A 13,650-nucleotide genomic window follows, 5' to 3' on the forward strand; every position below is an offset into this window, starting at 1 on the left:
ATTCTTGATTTTGCAAGTAGCAGTTTGTTTTAAGAAAACAGACCACACTAGATAATTTCCTGTACTAGTACAGTACTGTTTCAATAACGTTGTATATACAGAAGTTCTGCCATAATGCGTGATTGCTGCGATTTGTCGCAAATAGATCTTTTGTAACATCAATTTTTGCTTCATTTCCCATTGACCCCGAATTAACGCAATTACATCGCGGTATAATGGGGTTCCACTGTATGTATATGTACAAATGTACCATGCAAAAGGTTAAAAAAAAAACAACAACCCATACACACGTAAAGTGCGTTTTATATAAATGGCGTCATAATTTCCTATGAGCTTTAGGCGGGGCCTAACTGTCCCCTCGATGAGAGACAAAGGCAGCGTTGTGCAGACTTGCAGAATACATTCAGGTTGGTTGCACCACATCGCTCGGATGCTGCGCAACGTGGTTGATCTGCCAAACCAACACATATGTCATGCAAGAGATAAGAAGGCACACTCCCTCGCAAAAACGTAGAGGCGGTGGGGGGAGAAGGTTAAGTAGAAATGGAGGGGAAAAAAGTAGAATAAATCCACGTTGGACTATCAGCCACGGCAGAGACCGATGCGAAGTAGAATCCATGCCCACCTTACCAATAAATGCCAAAAGCCCTGGGTATCTAATCCACAAGAAACCAAGCTGCCAGCGCCAGACCCATCTATCCAGCAAGCAGCCGAAGAGCGAGCCCCTGCTAACACGTGCGTAGAGGGGACGAGAAACCTGCTCTTCAGCCCCGCTCCCGGATTCCCATTCGCTCGCTGCTTCCTGGCCCCGCCCCTTCTCGTTGCGGATTGACTCCCTAAGGATTCGTGGGGCGAGGAGAGCTAGTCCCGCCCCCACAGCGTGTTAATAGGTGAAGTTGACACCGGGTAGCCACCGGCAGCTCTTTAAAGGGATCGAAGCCGAGAGCAGGTGGGACTGTCAGCACTGGGGGTCTGCGGTGCGAGTCATGCTCGTTTTTAGGACTATGCATGTGCCGGGGCTCTTGGAGCTGGTGGCGGGAGCCGGTTGGAGGTGCAGCAGGAGAAGGGGCCAGCTCCTAGCCCGGAGAGAGTGGTGGTGCACCCGCAGGAGGTGGGATAACCAGTACCAGGCGAGCAGAGGCATCATCAGCTCGGGCAGAACTGAGACCCAGAGCAGGCAGGACAGACTTGGAGAATCAGGTGAACTTGACAGCGACCCTCACCAGAGGACGGAGCAGTAAGGATTTTGGTTAATGTCTGTCTGAAAAGCTGTATGTTCTTTAAAGCATCACATCAAGAGAGAGAGAGAGACAAAGATATATCTATTCACTGCTTTGTGGAGCCATGTGAGCTCTTTATTAAAAATCATTTTGTACATTCGAGGAGGCACTTTTGACTAAGTTGAGTAGCGGTGGTCAGTCCCTTAATAAATACTTATAGCGCTTCAGTACCTGAATGTATATATTTTTGGGATTAGACTTGACACCTCAAGAAGCAACGATCAGTGTGCGTTAGACAACTGGAGCGAGACAGATGCTGTTTTCTGGCTGCCGCTTTATTTGCAGTTCATAATCCAGATTACCCAACAGATTGTCACTTTTAGGATAGAAGCAATGATTTCCTGAGTGCCAGGTGTCTGGCTGAGGTGGTGTATGGAGGGGAGGGGAGTATTTATTTTTGATTCTTAATGGGAACATCATGATAGCGCGGGGTGGAGTCTGTTCAGTTTATATGGGGGGGCGTCTCTTTGCTAAACATTTCGACATTCCAGAAAGATACCATCTTTTGGAATACAGTCGATAAACACATGCACTCAGCAATGTACATTGTCACTAGTTACAGCTAGCCAGACATGGCAACAGACTGAGTATTTTTTACTATTAATATTGGCGTCTTCAGGGTTGAGCATAAAGAGATGTAACTGTGCTGCAAAAATACTGTTACTCAGATTTTGGGTGGGCCTAGGCAAGAAGTGGGTGGGCACCAAATGTTCTCCCCCCCCCCCCCCCCACCACCAAAAGATATCTCAGCTGGCAGGAAAATGCTTCTTTCCACCTTGTCAGTCTGCAGAAGGCATGAGCTGAAAACTGAACATGCGCAGGTGCCGGTATCGTGGAGAGTAGAATTTTGTTACTATCAGGGGAGTCTTCAGCTGACAGAGCTTGGGATCGCCACCAGCTACCGCTAAACATGTGCTACTGTTGGGTGGGCCTGAGCCCTAAGTGGGCGGGCTCTGGCCCACCCAGGCCCACCCGTGGCTATGCCACTGCTCAGGTGGGGCACTCAATCCAGCCCATTCTACGGACAGTGCACAGACACACACAGAGGCCCAGGTTTGGTTTTCATGGGACAGTGTCTCCTAAATGAGCAGATTTTGCAATGCCATGACATCAGTGAATGTCACTCCTAAACTGGGATACGTTGGGTACAATCTCAGAGTCTATTAGATTAACTGCTAATATCAATACTTGCATTGTGCAGAAACAAACCTTCTTCTAGGGATCAAAAGATGGATTATGTACCATTGTGTTTAGTAGGTGTTTTTCTTCTGTACAATTAAGACAATTTCTGCCATATTTTGTTAAGTTTCAGTTGGCATCTTGCAGCCAGTCCAGAATCTTCTTTCTCCTTGTGTTTAACAGAAGGATCACTTGATACGGACAATTCTATTAACAATGCTGATCTGGTGGTTTTCTCCTTTTACCAAAGGGTCCAGTTTTCCTCTATCAAGCTGCTTAGCGATGGTTGTGGGTATGTCCCATATGTCCCAAGTAATCCCATCTTAATTCTTCACAGTGTTTTCCTGGCACAGTAATGTTACAGCGCTTGCATAGCTTCCATAGGATGAGATGTTCTATGTTGTGGGCCGATGATCAGAACTCCTGCAGTGGAACAGCGCAGAAACCTAGCTCGCCAATGCTCAAAGGAAATGATAGTCAAATTATATACATGCTTTAAAATCTAAATAAATAAATAAATAAAAAGCAAAAGCGGGGGGGGGGGGGGGGGGGGGGAGTGCTTGGCGCATGCGCGGAAGAATTTGGTGTTAAGCTCAGCTCCTGAGCGCATGTTTTCTGTGCCTTTAAAATATAAGTGTTTCAATTTTTAAAATTATTATTATTTTACTGGGAATACTTATATTTAAAAACAGGAAACGGGTGCCAATGCGTGCTTTCACTTTTGGGTTTGCTCTGACTCTCAGCACTTATGGGCTTGCATGAGCTTCCTTCTGCTTCCAAATTATATAAAAAGAGGCAGATTTTAAAGAGAGAATCATGAGAAATCCTCTCTTCAAACACCCTGATGCAGTGGTTCCCAAACCTGGTCCTGGAGGCACCCCAGCCAGTCAGGTTTTTAGGATATCCACAATGAATATTCATTAGACAGATTTGCATGCACTGCCTTCACTGCATGCAAATCTCTCTCATGAGTATTTATTGCGAATATCCTGAAAACTTGGCTGGCTGGGGTGCCTCCAGGACCAGGTTTGGGAACCACTGCCCTAATGCCTGCTCTGAGCTGGCGTTATTTCTTTCAGTAGTGAGGTGGCTTTGTTTTGTGTGCTATTCTCTGAGCATTGGGAGGGAATAGGAAGTAACCTCAATACACCTATTTGACTGCATTAGCATGCTATTTGTGCGAATCTTTGGCAGTGGCGTAGCTACAGGGGGCCTGGGCCCCCTCAAACTGACTCCGAGGCCCACGGTTTGGCTGATGGGGGTCCCAAACCCCCACCAGGTAAGGCATCTGTCCCATGCTGTTCTTACATTGCTGGTGCCCGGTGCTGAAAGTAGGACAGGGCGCCAGCAATATAAGACCATCGTGGGACAAATGGTTTAGCTTTCGGGGGTTGGGGACCCCCGCTAGCTAAGGTACCTTCTGGAGAGGGGGAGTGGTAGCGAGGGGAGCAGCGGCGGCGAGGCAGAAGTGACGGTAGGGCAGAGGTGGTAGCGGAAGGGCAGCAGCAGGGAGGCGGGCCAAAATGTGACCCCCCCCCACCTTGGGCTGTGGCCCCCCCTCCCATCGAGGTCTGGCTACACCCCTGATACAAACAAGCAGGTCCAGGGAGCGTGCACAGGCCCGGGGATGACTATGGTGGGGGGCCCCGGAGGTGCGTATAGGCCAGGGGGGTGCACGGGGAGTGGTTTGCCTCGGGCCTGGCTTTGTCTCTTGGCATCCCTGTATGTGGGCCTTTTATTTGGGCCTCCAGCAGACTTTTTGAGAAACTTTCCATGCAGTGGTCAACTTTATAGGCTTATGGTAGCAGTTGTTTCTCAAGAAATTTTGAGGTATTGGAAGAATGCATCTGTACTGAATGTTACCTTTTGGTGGAACTCTGTATGTTTGATATACTGATATGAGGCGATAGCAGCAGAACGAGCTGGTCGCTTTGATGCCTTTTCTGCCATTTGGCCTCCTCTTTGTCATCATATGGGGTTACTGAACTAATTTGGGTGGAGTTTTGCTGTGGTTGTAGGGGGAGGGTGGGGTGAGGTGGGGGTTACACCATTTGGCAATGTTGATTTGTGCTTAAATTGAAACTAATTGTGAACTTTAAAAAAACATAGCATAATAAGAACATAAGTACCGCATACTGGGACATCCTGAAGGTCTATCAAGCCCAGCATCCTGTTTACAACAGCGGCCAATCTAGGATACAAATACCTGACAAGATCCCAAAACATTCTATGCTTCTTTTCTTTGAAATAAGCAGTAGATTTTCCCAAGTCCATTTTAATAATAGCTTATGGACTTTTCTTTTAGGAAGCTATCCAAACCTATTTTAAACCCTGCTAAGCTAACTGCTTTTACTACATTGTCTGGCAACGAATTCCAGAGTTTAATTAGCAGTTGTAGGTCTGCAGTTTCATTGAGGTATGTACCATCTTTTCCAAGCAATTTGCTATTCTTTAGTTTGCCAATTTGTCTATCACGTCATCCAGGTTCGCTTAGACTTGTTTCAGTTTCTCTGAATTGTCAGCGTTCTATTCCATTTCTGGCACAAGTAGCTCCCTGACACCCTCCTCAATAAACACTGAAGCAAATAATTTACTCTTTCCACTGCTGTGGTCTTTGTACTCCTTGTCATTCGGTGGTGAACTTCCTCAAAGCTTCTTGAAAAGTTTTTATTGTGAGTTTTTGCTCTGTGACAAGCTTTTCAAAGTCATTCATTCAGTTGATCAAACTCATTTCTTTTCTGGTGAGGAAGAAAACCAGCTTCTTAGCCAGCCACAGTTAACTTATGTTCAAACACAGTGTATCAGAGGGTTGCAGTATTCAGAGCATCTGTATACAGCTTCACAGATTTCAACAGCAGTCAGAACAGACTCTGGAGCCCTTTTATTAAAACTTAGCTTACACTAAACACTGCATGCCCTATTTTATACTTATGGGACACATAGCGCTTAACACATGCTAAGCTTTGGTAAAAAGGCCCCTTTGGTTTCCAGTCACCAGATTTCAATATTTGATCCCTCACTGATAAGTCAAAGGGGGTGTCTCACTAAGAAACCAGTACTTTTGGTTTCTCTTTCACCTTCTTCCTTTCAACACTGCACACACATTTTTGTTGGCAAAAGGAAACCAAAATCAGAATTCCTGTTTCCACACCAAACACATCTGAACAGCGACACAACAACTCCTGAAATATATACCTTTCTACCTAAAAGGGTTTCCCGCAGGAGCATAAACAGAAAGCAACTTTCTCCTCAGTTCTCTGCCCCCCTCCAGCAAAAACTCCTTTTTGAATCTACTGCTTGAGCTTTCAGCCAAATTTAGCTGTTTCTAGGACTCCTGCTAATTCTCATGCAGGAGCTTCCCTGTAAGGATGCTGTCCTTTTTTTTCCCAATGTACATGCTCAGCACAAACATTCAACCAAAACCAATATTTGCAGATTTTTAACTATTGTTACCATTTATGTTTATCACTCCCTAGTCACAGTTGCATATCACATCTCCTGTCAATCTGGACACTGTACAAACTCACCCGAGATTGGAGTGTTTCTCCCAGCATGTACATTTATTTATTTAGATGTTCCTCACACCTTTTCAGAAGTAGCTCAAGTTGAGTTACATTCAGGTACACTGGGTATTTACCACAGGCTCCAGCCCCTGAAACAAATATAGCACTGCTAGAATGCTATGCCTCCATCTCCAAACCACAGGTCAAATTTTTTTCTCCTATCATACCTGTAAAAATACTTGAAAGTGTAAAAGTACACACTGATAGTTCAACAGGCCGATGCTCAGAACTGCCACAGTAAGCCAACAGCACTGAAACCTAGCTTGCCAGTGTTCAAAGGAAATACTACTGCTGCCACTACTTACATATGCAGCAGTGCTGTACACTGAACATGTAAGAGACAGTCCCTGCTCGACGGAGCTTATGATCTAATCAGTGGCGTAGCCACAGGTGGGCCTGGGGGGGGGGGCCCACCCATTTAAGGCTCAGGCCCACCCATCAGTAGCACGTGTTTAGCAGTAGCTAGTGGGGATCCCAAGCTCTGCCAGCTGAAGACTTCCCCCTGATGGTAACGAAAATGCTACTCTCCATGATACTGGCACCTGCACATGCTCAGTTTTCGGCGTAAGCATGCTGCAGACTGCCAAGGTGGAAAGAAGTGTTTTCCTGCCAGCTGAGATATTTTTTTCATGGTGTGGGGGGGGGGGGGGGGGGGGGGGGAAGGGAGAACACTTGGTGCCCACCCACTTCTTGTCCAGGCCCACCCAAAATCTGTTGTCTGGCTACGCCCCTGGACCTAATCAAGACGGACAAATAAGGGATACGGGAATGGCAAGGTGGGAATTGTAAAACAGACATGGGTACTGAACAAGTGAATAGAAGTTAAAAGCAGCATCAAAAAGGTGAGCTTTTAGCCTAGATTTGATGACGGCCAGAGATGGAGCTTGACATACTGGCTCAGGAAGCCTATTCTAGGCATATGGTGTAGCGAGATAAAAGGAACGGAGTCTGGAGTTGACAGTGGAGGAGAAGGGTACAGATAAGAAAGATTTACCCAATGAATGGAGTTTCCGGGGAGGAGTATAGGGAGAGATAAGAGTGGAGGGTGAAATGATATTCAAATTATATGTGCGCTCTAAAAACAAAAGCAAGGTGTGGGGATGTGCTTGGTGCATGCACTGAAGAGTTTTGCAGTAAGCTCAGCTCCTGTATGCATGCACCTGGCAAACCCGAACGAGAAGCACACATTAGTGCCTGTTTTCTGCACCTTGTAAATATAAGCTGTGACAAAACTGTGTGTTTTAAACCTGTAAAATTGCCTTTATTAACTCTTGAAGTGCATTTCTCTAGTTTGGTCAGCAGGTGGTGCATGTTTTATGTTAAAGCTGTTTTAGAAAGTGCATGCCCTCTTCTAGTTTCACTTAGTGAAGAAGTGAATCTTCAATACTGAGAGCAGTATACTTTTAAAACTTGTTGACTGGGTTCTGATTTGTCTTGAGTTTGAAATTACCCAGCAGTTGTTGCTGGCTGTTGCTTCAGTCTTAGCCCAGGAGAAAAGAGAGATGGATCTCTTTGCTGAGACTCTGTGAATTACATGTCCTGCTCTCCCCCGGGTACTTTCTAGGAAGTAAGCAAATGTCTAGTTAATGTTATAATTGATCCATATTTCAGTTACCTGTTATTGTTTGTTGATTGCACTTTTTTTTTTTGTTCATTGTTCCAGTGTGACAATAAACCTGTTTAGTTTGTTGACTCGGCCTGTCTGGACTGATAAAGAATCCTGGTGGTTTCTGTGTTGGGTCTGTGAGTGCTTTCTGAGAACTGTGGGACTGCTGGGAGTGTGGCTCCAGTAACCTAGAAATCACCGGGGATAATTTGAGAGCATGAGACTCGCCCAGAGGTGGTTGGGATCCAGTCGGTGGGAAGAGGGTGCTAGTGTAGAGCACAAGCGGCAGGTGTAAGCGGACCTAAGCTGTGCTGGGGATAGACTCTGTAAATATCCGTGGGGTAACCCCAGGTGGGTAGCTAGGCATTTTGTGACATAAGCGTTGTAAGTACAAAAAAGTTTTTGAAATGTTTATATTTAAAGGTGCAGAAAACAGATGCCAATGTGTGCTTTCATTTTTGGGTTTGCTCTGACTCCCACACATTCGTTTCTCACTACCAGCACTTAACGGCTTGCATGGGCTTCCTTCTGCTTCCAAATTATATAAGAGGCAGATTTTTAAAGAGAGAATCATGAGAACTCCTCTCTTCAAACACCCTAATGTTAGTTTTACAGTGGTAAGGACGCCTTTGTTTTGTAAGCTGTTCTCTGAGCATTGGAAGGGAATAGGGAATGTGCTCATTAACATGCATTTGACTACATTAGCATGCTATTTGTGCTAATCTTTGGCATACTCATCTCCCGTGCTAGAGCCTCTGCGCTCACTAATGCGGATGCTAGTCGGGTGCTAATGGCCTCTAGCGCCCGCGTTTGGTTCTGCGCATAAGGGCATGAGTTTGTGAGGCCTTATAATTTGTCATTGATTATATCTGCTCTTTGCTGTTCCCCAAAATCTGCTGCCCTAGTTGACGGCATTATTCTGTCTGATGGTTAAGCTGGCCCTCCTGAGAATGCTATCTTGGAGGTTCTATGTAACAGTCCAGAGAGGGTTCAAAGTACAAAACACAGCAAAAAGCACCAAGAGCCTTCAGAGACGGGACACAGCTCTTGGTGAAAATCAATGTTCCAATGAAGACCCGACACGGGCCGTGTTTCGGCGCACAGCGCCTGCGTCAGGGGTCAACTCTGTTCAATTGTCAAGCTTCTTCCCTGTAGAATAGGGAAATGATCTGTCTGGTTAGTGAGTAGTTACTCGATTCATCAAGATCATAAGGTCCCTTCATTCCTTGATGTGTTGGGTCCTCATTGGAACATTGATTTTCACCAATAAAGAACTGTGTCCCGTCTCTGAAGGCTCTTGGTGCTTTTTGCTGTATCTTGGAGGTTCTAGACGTAGGCCCCAACATTTTAAAATGATTGAGAATGCCAAACATAGTACAAATGGAAATGGGCCCACCCTGAACACAGTGAAAGGAGCTTGCTGTATATTGAGGGTGCTCATCACCTACAGAGATGGTTCTAGATATCAACTCTCTATCTGAAAGCCTGAATTTGGCTTTTTATTTCCATTCCAATTTGTGCAGTTCTGCCCTTTTGAGAAATCCTGTAGGCCAGTGTTTCCCCAAGTCCGGTCCTGGAGTACCCCTTTCCAGTCAGGTTTTCAGGATATCCACAATTAATATGCATGAAAGATATTTGCTTATAATGGAGGCCGTGTATGCAAATTAGGTTAATGCATATTTATTGTGGATATCCTGAAAACCTGACTGGCAAGGGGGTACCCCAGGACTGGACTTGGGAAACGCTGCTGTCGTCAGAAAGCACTGAAGACTTTCTGCTGCGTGGTGCTTAGAACCCTCCTATCTCCTGGGTGATCCTACCTAGCTGTGATTTAATAGCTAATAAGAAGGTGCCCAAAGGGCTCAGTCACCTCTGCTAGGGACTTAGAAACATTTCCAGTAAACAGTTTTATTTTTCTTATTGTGAAAAAGCTGCTTTTAAACAGGAGATTTAATCCTTCCTGTTTTGCCCTTGGTTCTCACCTAATCATGTCTGTAAAGGGGCCAAGTGGCTGATACGAATCCCCCATATTGTGCAGATTCTGCTCACATCAGCAACATCTGGACTTGGGCAGGGGAAGCAACTGGAGCAAGCCAAAGCTGTGATGTCAGCACTAGGGAAGGGCAAGAAGCTAAAATAGCCAAAAAAAAAAAAGCAAAGTAAGGTGGCTGAGATGCTCAATGTGATAAATGCAAATCAAGTCCCTTTATACAGGATTTGAGGCTGACTCCCTGCTATACAGCACAAAGCACACCGCTCTAACCTGCAGGAAGTCCTTATTTTTCTATTTAGACAGTAACTGTCTGCAAAAAATAATAAAGCCAGAGACGAAATGGTTGACCATCTGATTAGTGCCTGTAGCAAAAAAGCCCAAGCTCTGACTATAAATGGTGAAAATGTGCAAAAAAAATATAGTTGTACCTGCAGCAAACAACTGTCAACTATTGGGGTCAAACCATTGAAAAGGCTATAGAAAATGAATAGGTCAAGATCTTGTGACTAGGGTTACCATATGTATGTCCTCTTTTTGGGGACACGACCGGGTATCTGGGCAGGGTTTGCCAGCCTGCCCGTTTGTCCAGATTTACGGAGGAACGGGCAGGCTGGTGGATAGGCAGGTGGGCCTTAGGTTGTCCTATCCTCCCCTCTCCTCCTGTACCTTATTGTAATGCCCTGGTAGTCTGGTGACCTCTTTGAGGCAGGAAAGAGCCCCCTCTTTCCTGCCTGGCATGGCTGCAGACTTGCTCTCAGTGCTGCTTCAAAATGGCTGCCAAGAATTATAGCGGCAGCCTCGTGAGACTTCTGCAGAAGTCTTGCAAAGTCACTGCTTGAACTCTCAGCCCCAAAGAGGTCACTAGACCACAAGGGCACTACAGTAACGTACAGGAGGGGAGTGGTAGTGAATGAATGGCATCGTGGGTGGAGGAAGGCTGGAAAATTGGGGACTGGATATACATGGGGGGGGGGGGGGGAGAAAGGGAATCTGGCTTTCTTTGGGAGTGTCAACGTGAAGGGGGTGGGGGTGTGAGGGGGCGGGGCATGTGTCCTCTTTTTCCTTAGGGCAAATATGGTAACCCTACTTGTGACACTTTTAAAATACAAACTGACAGACACTTGAAGTACAACACTCCTGACTTAAGGGTCTTAGAAAAGAAAAATGTAGGACTAATAGATGTGGCAATACCTGATAATAGTATAATTGATGAAAAACAGCTGGAAAAAATATCAAAATCCCATGATTTACAAATTGAAGTGAAAAGTCTCTGAAGCAGAACATTGATTTTAATACTAATTGTGATTGGAGCTCTTGGACCAAATACTGATTGGACTCCTGAAAAACTTGGAAATTTGAAATGTAAAAGACATAACCTCCATCAATTTTGCTGAAAGTTACCCTCCTTTGAACTGCATACACTTTGTGCCAATATCTCTGATTTCCAGGTCCCTAACTAGGGCCCAGATGAATGGAATTAACCAGTTGGCATGGGATATTCCACACATGACAATATAATATTGAAGGATTTGATGCCAGAATCATCCAGTACAGGCAGAACCAACTGCTCCAGTCAAATCAGAGACACTTCTATCCAACCATTAGTGGAGAAGCTAACAGAAACTGTTAAAAGCCTGACAAAGAAGAAACAGTTCACTTTTGGAAGAACCTATGGGACAACAAAGATTGTAACCAGGAAGTTGCATGGTTTAAAAGTGGAAACTAAAGTGGCTGGAAAACCCACAGAAGGACTAGTAGTAATAATATCAAGATTAGCTGGAAAAAAAAAAAAGAGCAAAGAAGATATTTTCCAGGTGCTGATTGTCTAGTTCTTGACAGCTGCCTGGTTTCTGGCTCAAACATGTATACCTTGGAGGAAAGGAGAAACAGGGGTGACATGATACAGACGTTCAAATATTTGAAAGGTATTAATCTGCAAACAAACCTTTTCCGGAGACGGGAAGGCGGTAGAACTAGAGGACATGAATTGAGGTTGAAGGGGGGCAGACTCAGGAGTAATATCAGGAAGTATTTTTTTCACGGAAAGGGTGGTAGATACGTGGAATGGCCTCCTGCGGGAGGAGGTGGAGATGAAAACAGTAATGGAATTCAAACATGCGTGGGATAAACACAAAGGAATCCTGTTTAGAAGGAATGGTTCTGTGGAATCTTAGCGGAGATTGGGTGGCAATGCTAGTAATTGGGAAGCAAAACCAGTTCTGGGCGGACTTCTACTGTCTGTGCCCTGACCATGCCTGAATAGATATGGATGGGCTGGAGTATAAATTTTAAGGGGCTTCGACAGCTTCAGAACTTGTAGTACAAGAACAGTGCTGGGCAGACTTCTGTGGTCTGTATCCTGAAAATGGCAAGGACAAATCAAACTCGAGTATACATATAAGGTATCACATACCATGTAAAATGAGTTTATCTTGTTGGACAGACTGGATGGACCATACAGTTTTTTTTTAATGTTCTGTCATTTACTATGTTACTATATTTACATCCAAGGATACTGCAAGGAGGCCAAACTGAAGACTTGTTGGCAACTGGGAAGACCTGCCTCCAAAAAGACCCAGAAAAGGGACAGTCCCAAACAACTACAGGCCAGTAACCTGTCTGCCACTAATATTCAAACTGCTGACATGAATAATAGTAGACACAGTCCAGGACCACTTGGGAGGGAAGGGGGAAACAATTTGCATCTACTGGAACAAAAAGGAAACCATTGAAGCATCAGAGGCACAAAAGATCCTCTTCTGTTTGATAAAATGATCCTGGAAAACTGCAAACGATGAAAAATGAACTTGAATGTAACTCAAATTGATTACAAGAAGGCTATTGACTAATTGCCACACAACTGGGTTTTGAAATGCCTGGAAATAAATGCAGTGAGTGAAAAAAAAATCAAACTTTGTACAGAAAGCAACAAGTCAGTGGAAAATAGAACTGACAGTTGGCAGTGAAGTGGATCAGGTGATTCGTCATGATTCTACTGTCAATCATGCTGAGACTGGAAAGACCTTTCCAAAAATTTAAAATCTACGGTGCATGGATAATTTGATTTTCAATAGAGCTTCATATTGCTACTACGTATCATCTGAATAGTCAGTAAAGATATTGCATAGGATTTGGATTAGCCAAATGTGCCACCGTAATTGTGGAAAAAAATGGTTGACATTGAAGGCATTTCTGTGCCCTCTAGTAAGGTCAGCAAGGGACTAGTCCAGGGGTGGGCAACCACAGTCCTCGAGGGCCACCACAACTCAGTTTTTCAAGATTTTCAGAATGCATATGCATAAGAGATCCATTGAATACAATGGAAGCAGTACATGCAAATCAACTTCATACATATTCATTGTGGCAGTCTTGAAAACCCGACTGGGTTGTGACCCTAAAGCAGGGCCGCCAAGAGACAGAGCCAGGCCCGGGGCAGGGTGCTGCAGCCCCCAGCCATTTGGGCCACCGCCGCCTTCTCCTACCTTACTGCACCTGCTCCTCCCTCAGTCTGTCTCTCTCCTGCTCCTGTGCGCCGGGACCAGGTTATTGAGTTACTAACATGGACGTTTTTCTGCCATAATGGAACAAAACAAAAACATCCAGAGCTATACGTTGGACGTTTTGGTCTAGACCTGTTTTATTAACGGATAAACCACAAAAAAGTACCCTAAATGACCAGATGATCACTGGAGGGAATCAGGGGTGACCTCCCCTTACTCCTTCAGTAATCACTAAACCCCCTCCCATCCCCAAAAATGTAATTAAAAAAATTATTTACCAGCCTCTATACAGTGGCGTTCCTAGAGGGGGCTGACACCCTGGGCGGATCGCTGATGCGCCTCGCCCCCCCGGCCAAAGAACTCCCGATCCCCCGCGAAAGAACCCCCCCCCCGCCGGGTGCACGCCGCTGGGGGGGGGTGCCGCGCGCCTGCCGGCTCTTCGTTTTCATGCTCCCTCTGCCCCGGAACAGGAAGTAACCTGTTCTGGTGCAAAGGGAGCATGAAAACGAAGAGCCGGCAGGCGCGCGGC

General features: G+C 45.4%; 1 protein-coding gene across 1 annotated transcript in view; it reads left to right on the plus strand.

Moving 5' to 3' along the window:
• The first annotated feature begins 906 nt into the window (after nucleotides 1–906).
• Nucleotides 907–13,650, plus strand: part of GLS2 (glutaminase 2) — a 105,767-nt gene continuing 93,023 nt past the window's right edge. The window contains exon 1 of the mRNA XM_030196701.1: nucleotides 907–1,237. Coding sequence (XP_030052561.1) covers nucleotides 987–1,237 — 251 coding nt within the window. The 5' untranslated portion in view covers nucleotides 907–986. The remainder of the gene's footprint in view (nucleotides 1,238–13,650) is intronic.

This window comes from Microcaecilia unicolor, chromosome 3 (assembly GCF_901765095.1).
Source record: "Microcaecilia unicolor chromosome 3, aMicUni1.1, whole genome shotgun sequence".
Taxonomy (NCBI): Eukaryota; Metazoa; Chordata; class Amphibia; order Gymnophiona; family Siphonopidae; genus Microcaecilia; species Microcaecilia unicolor.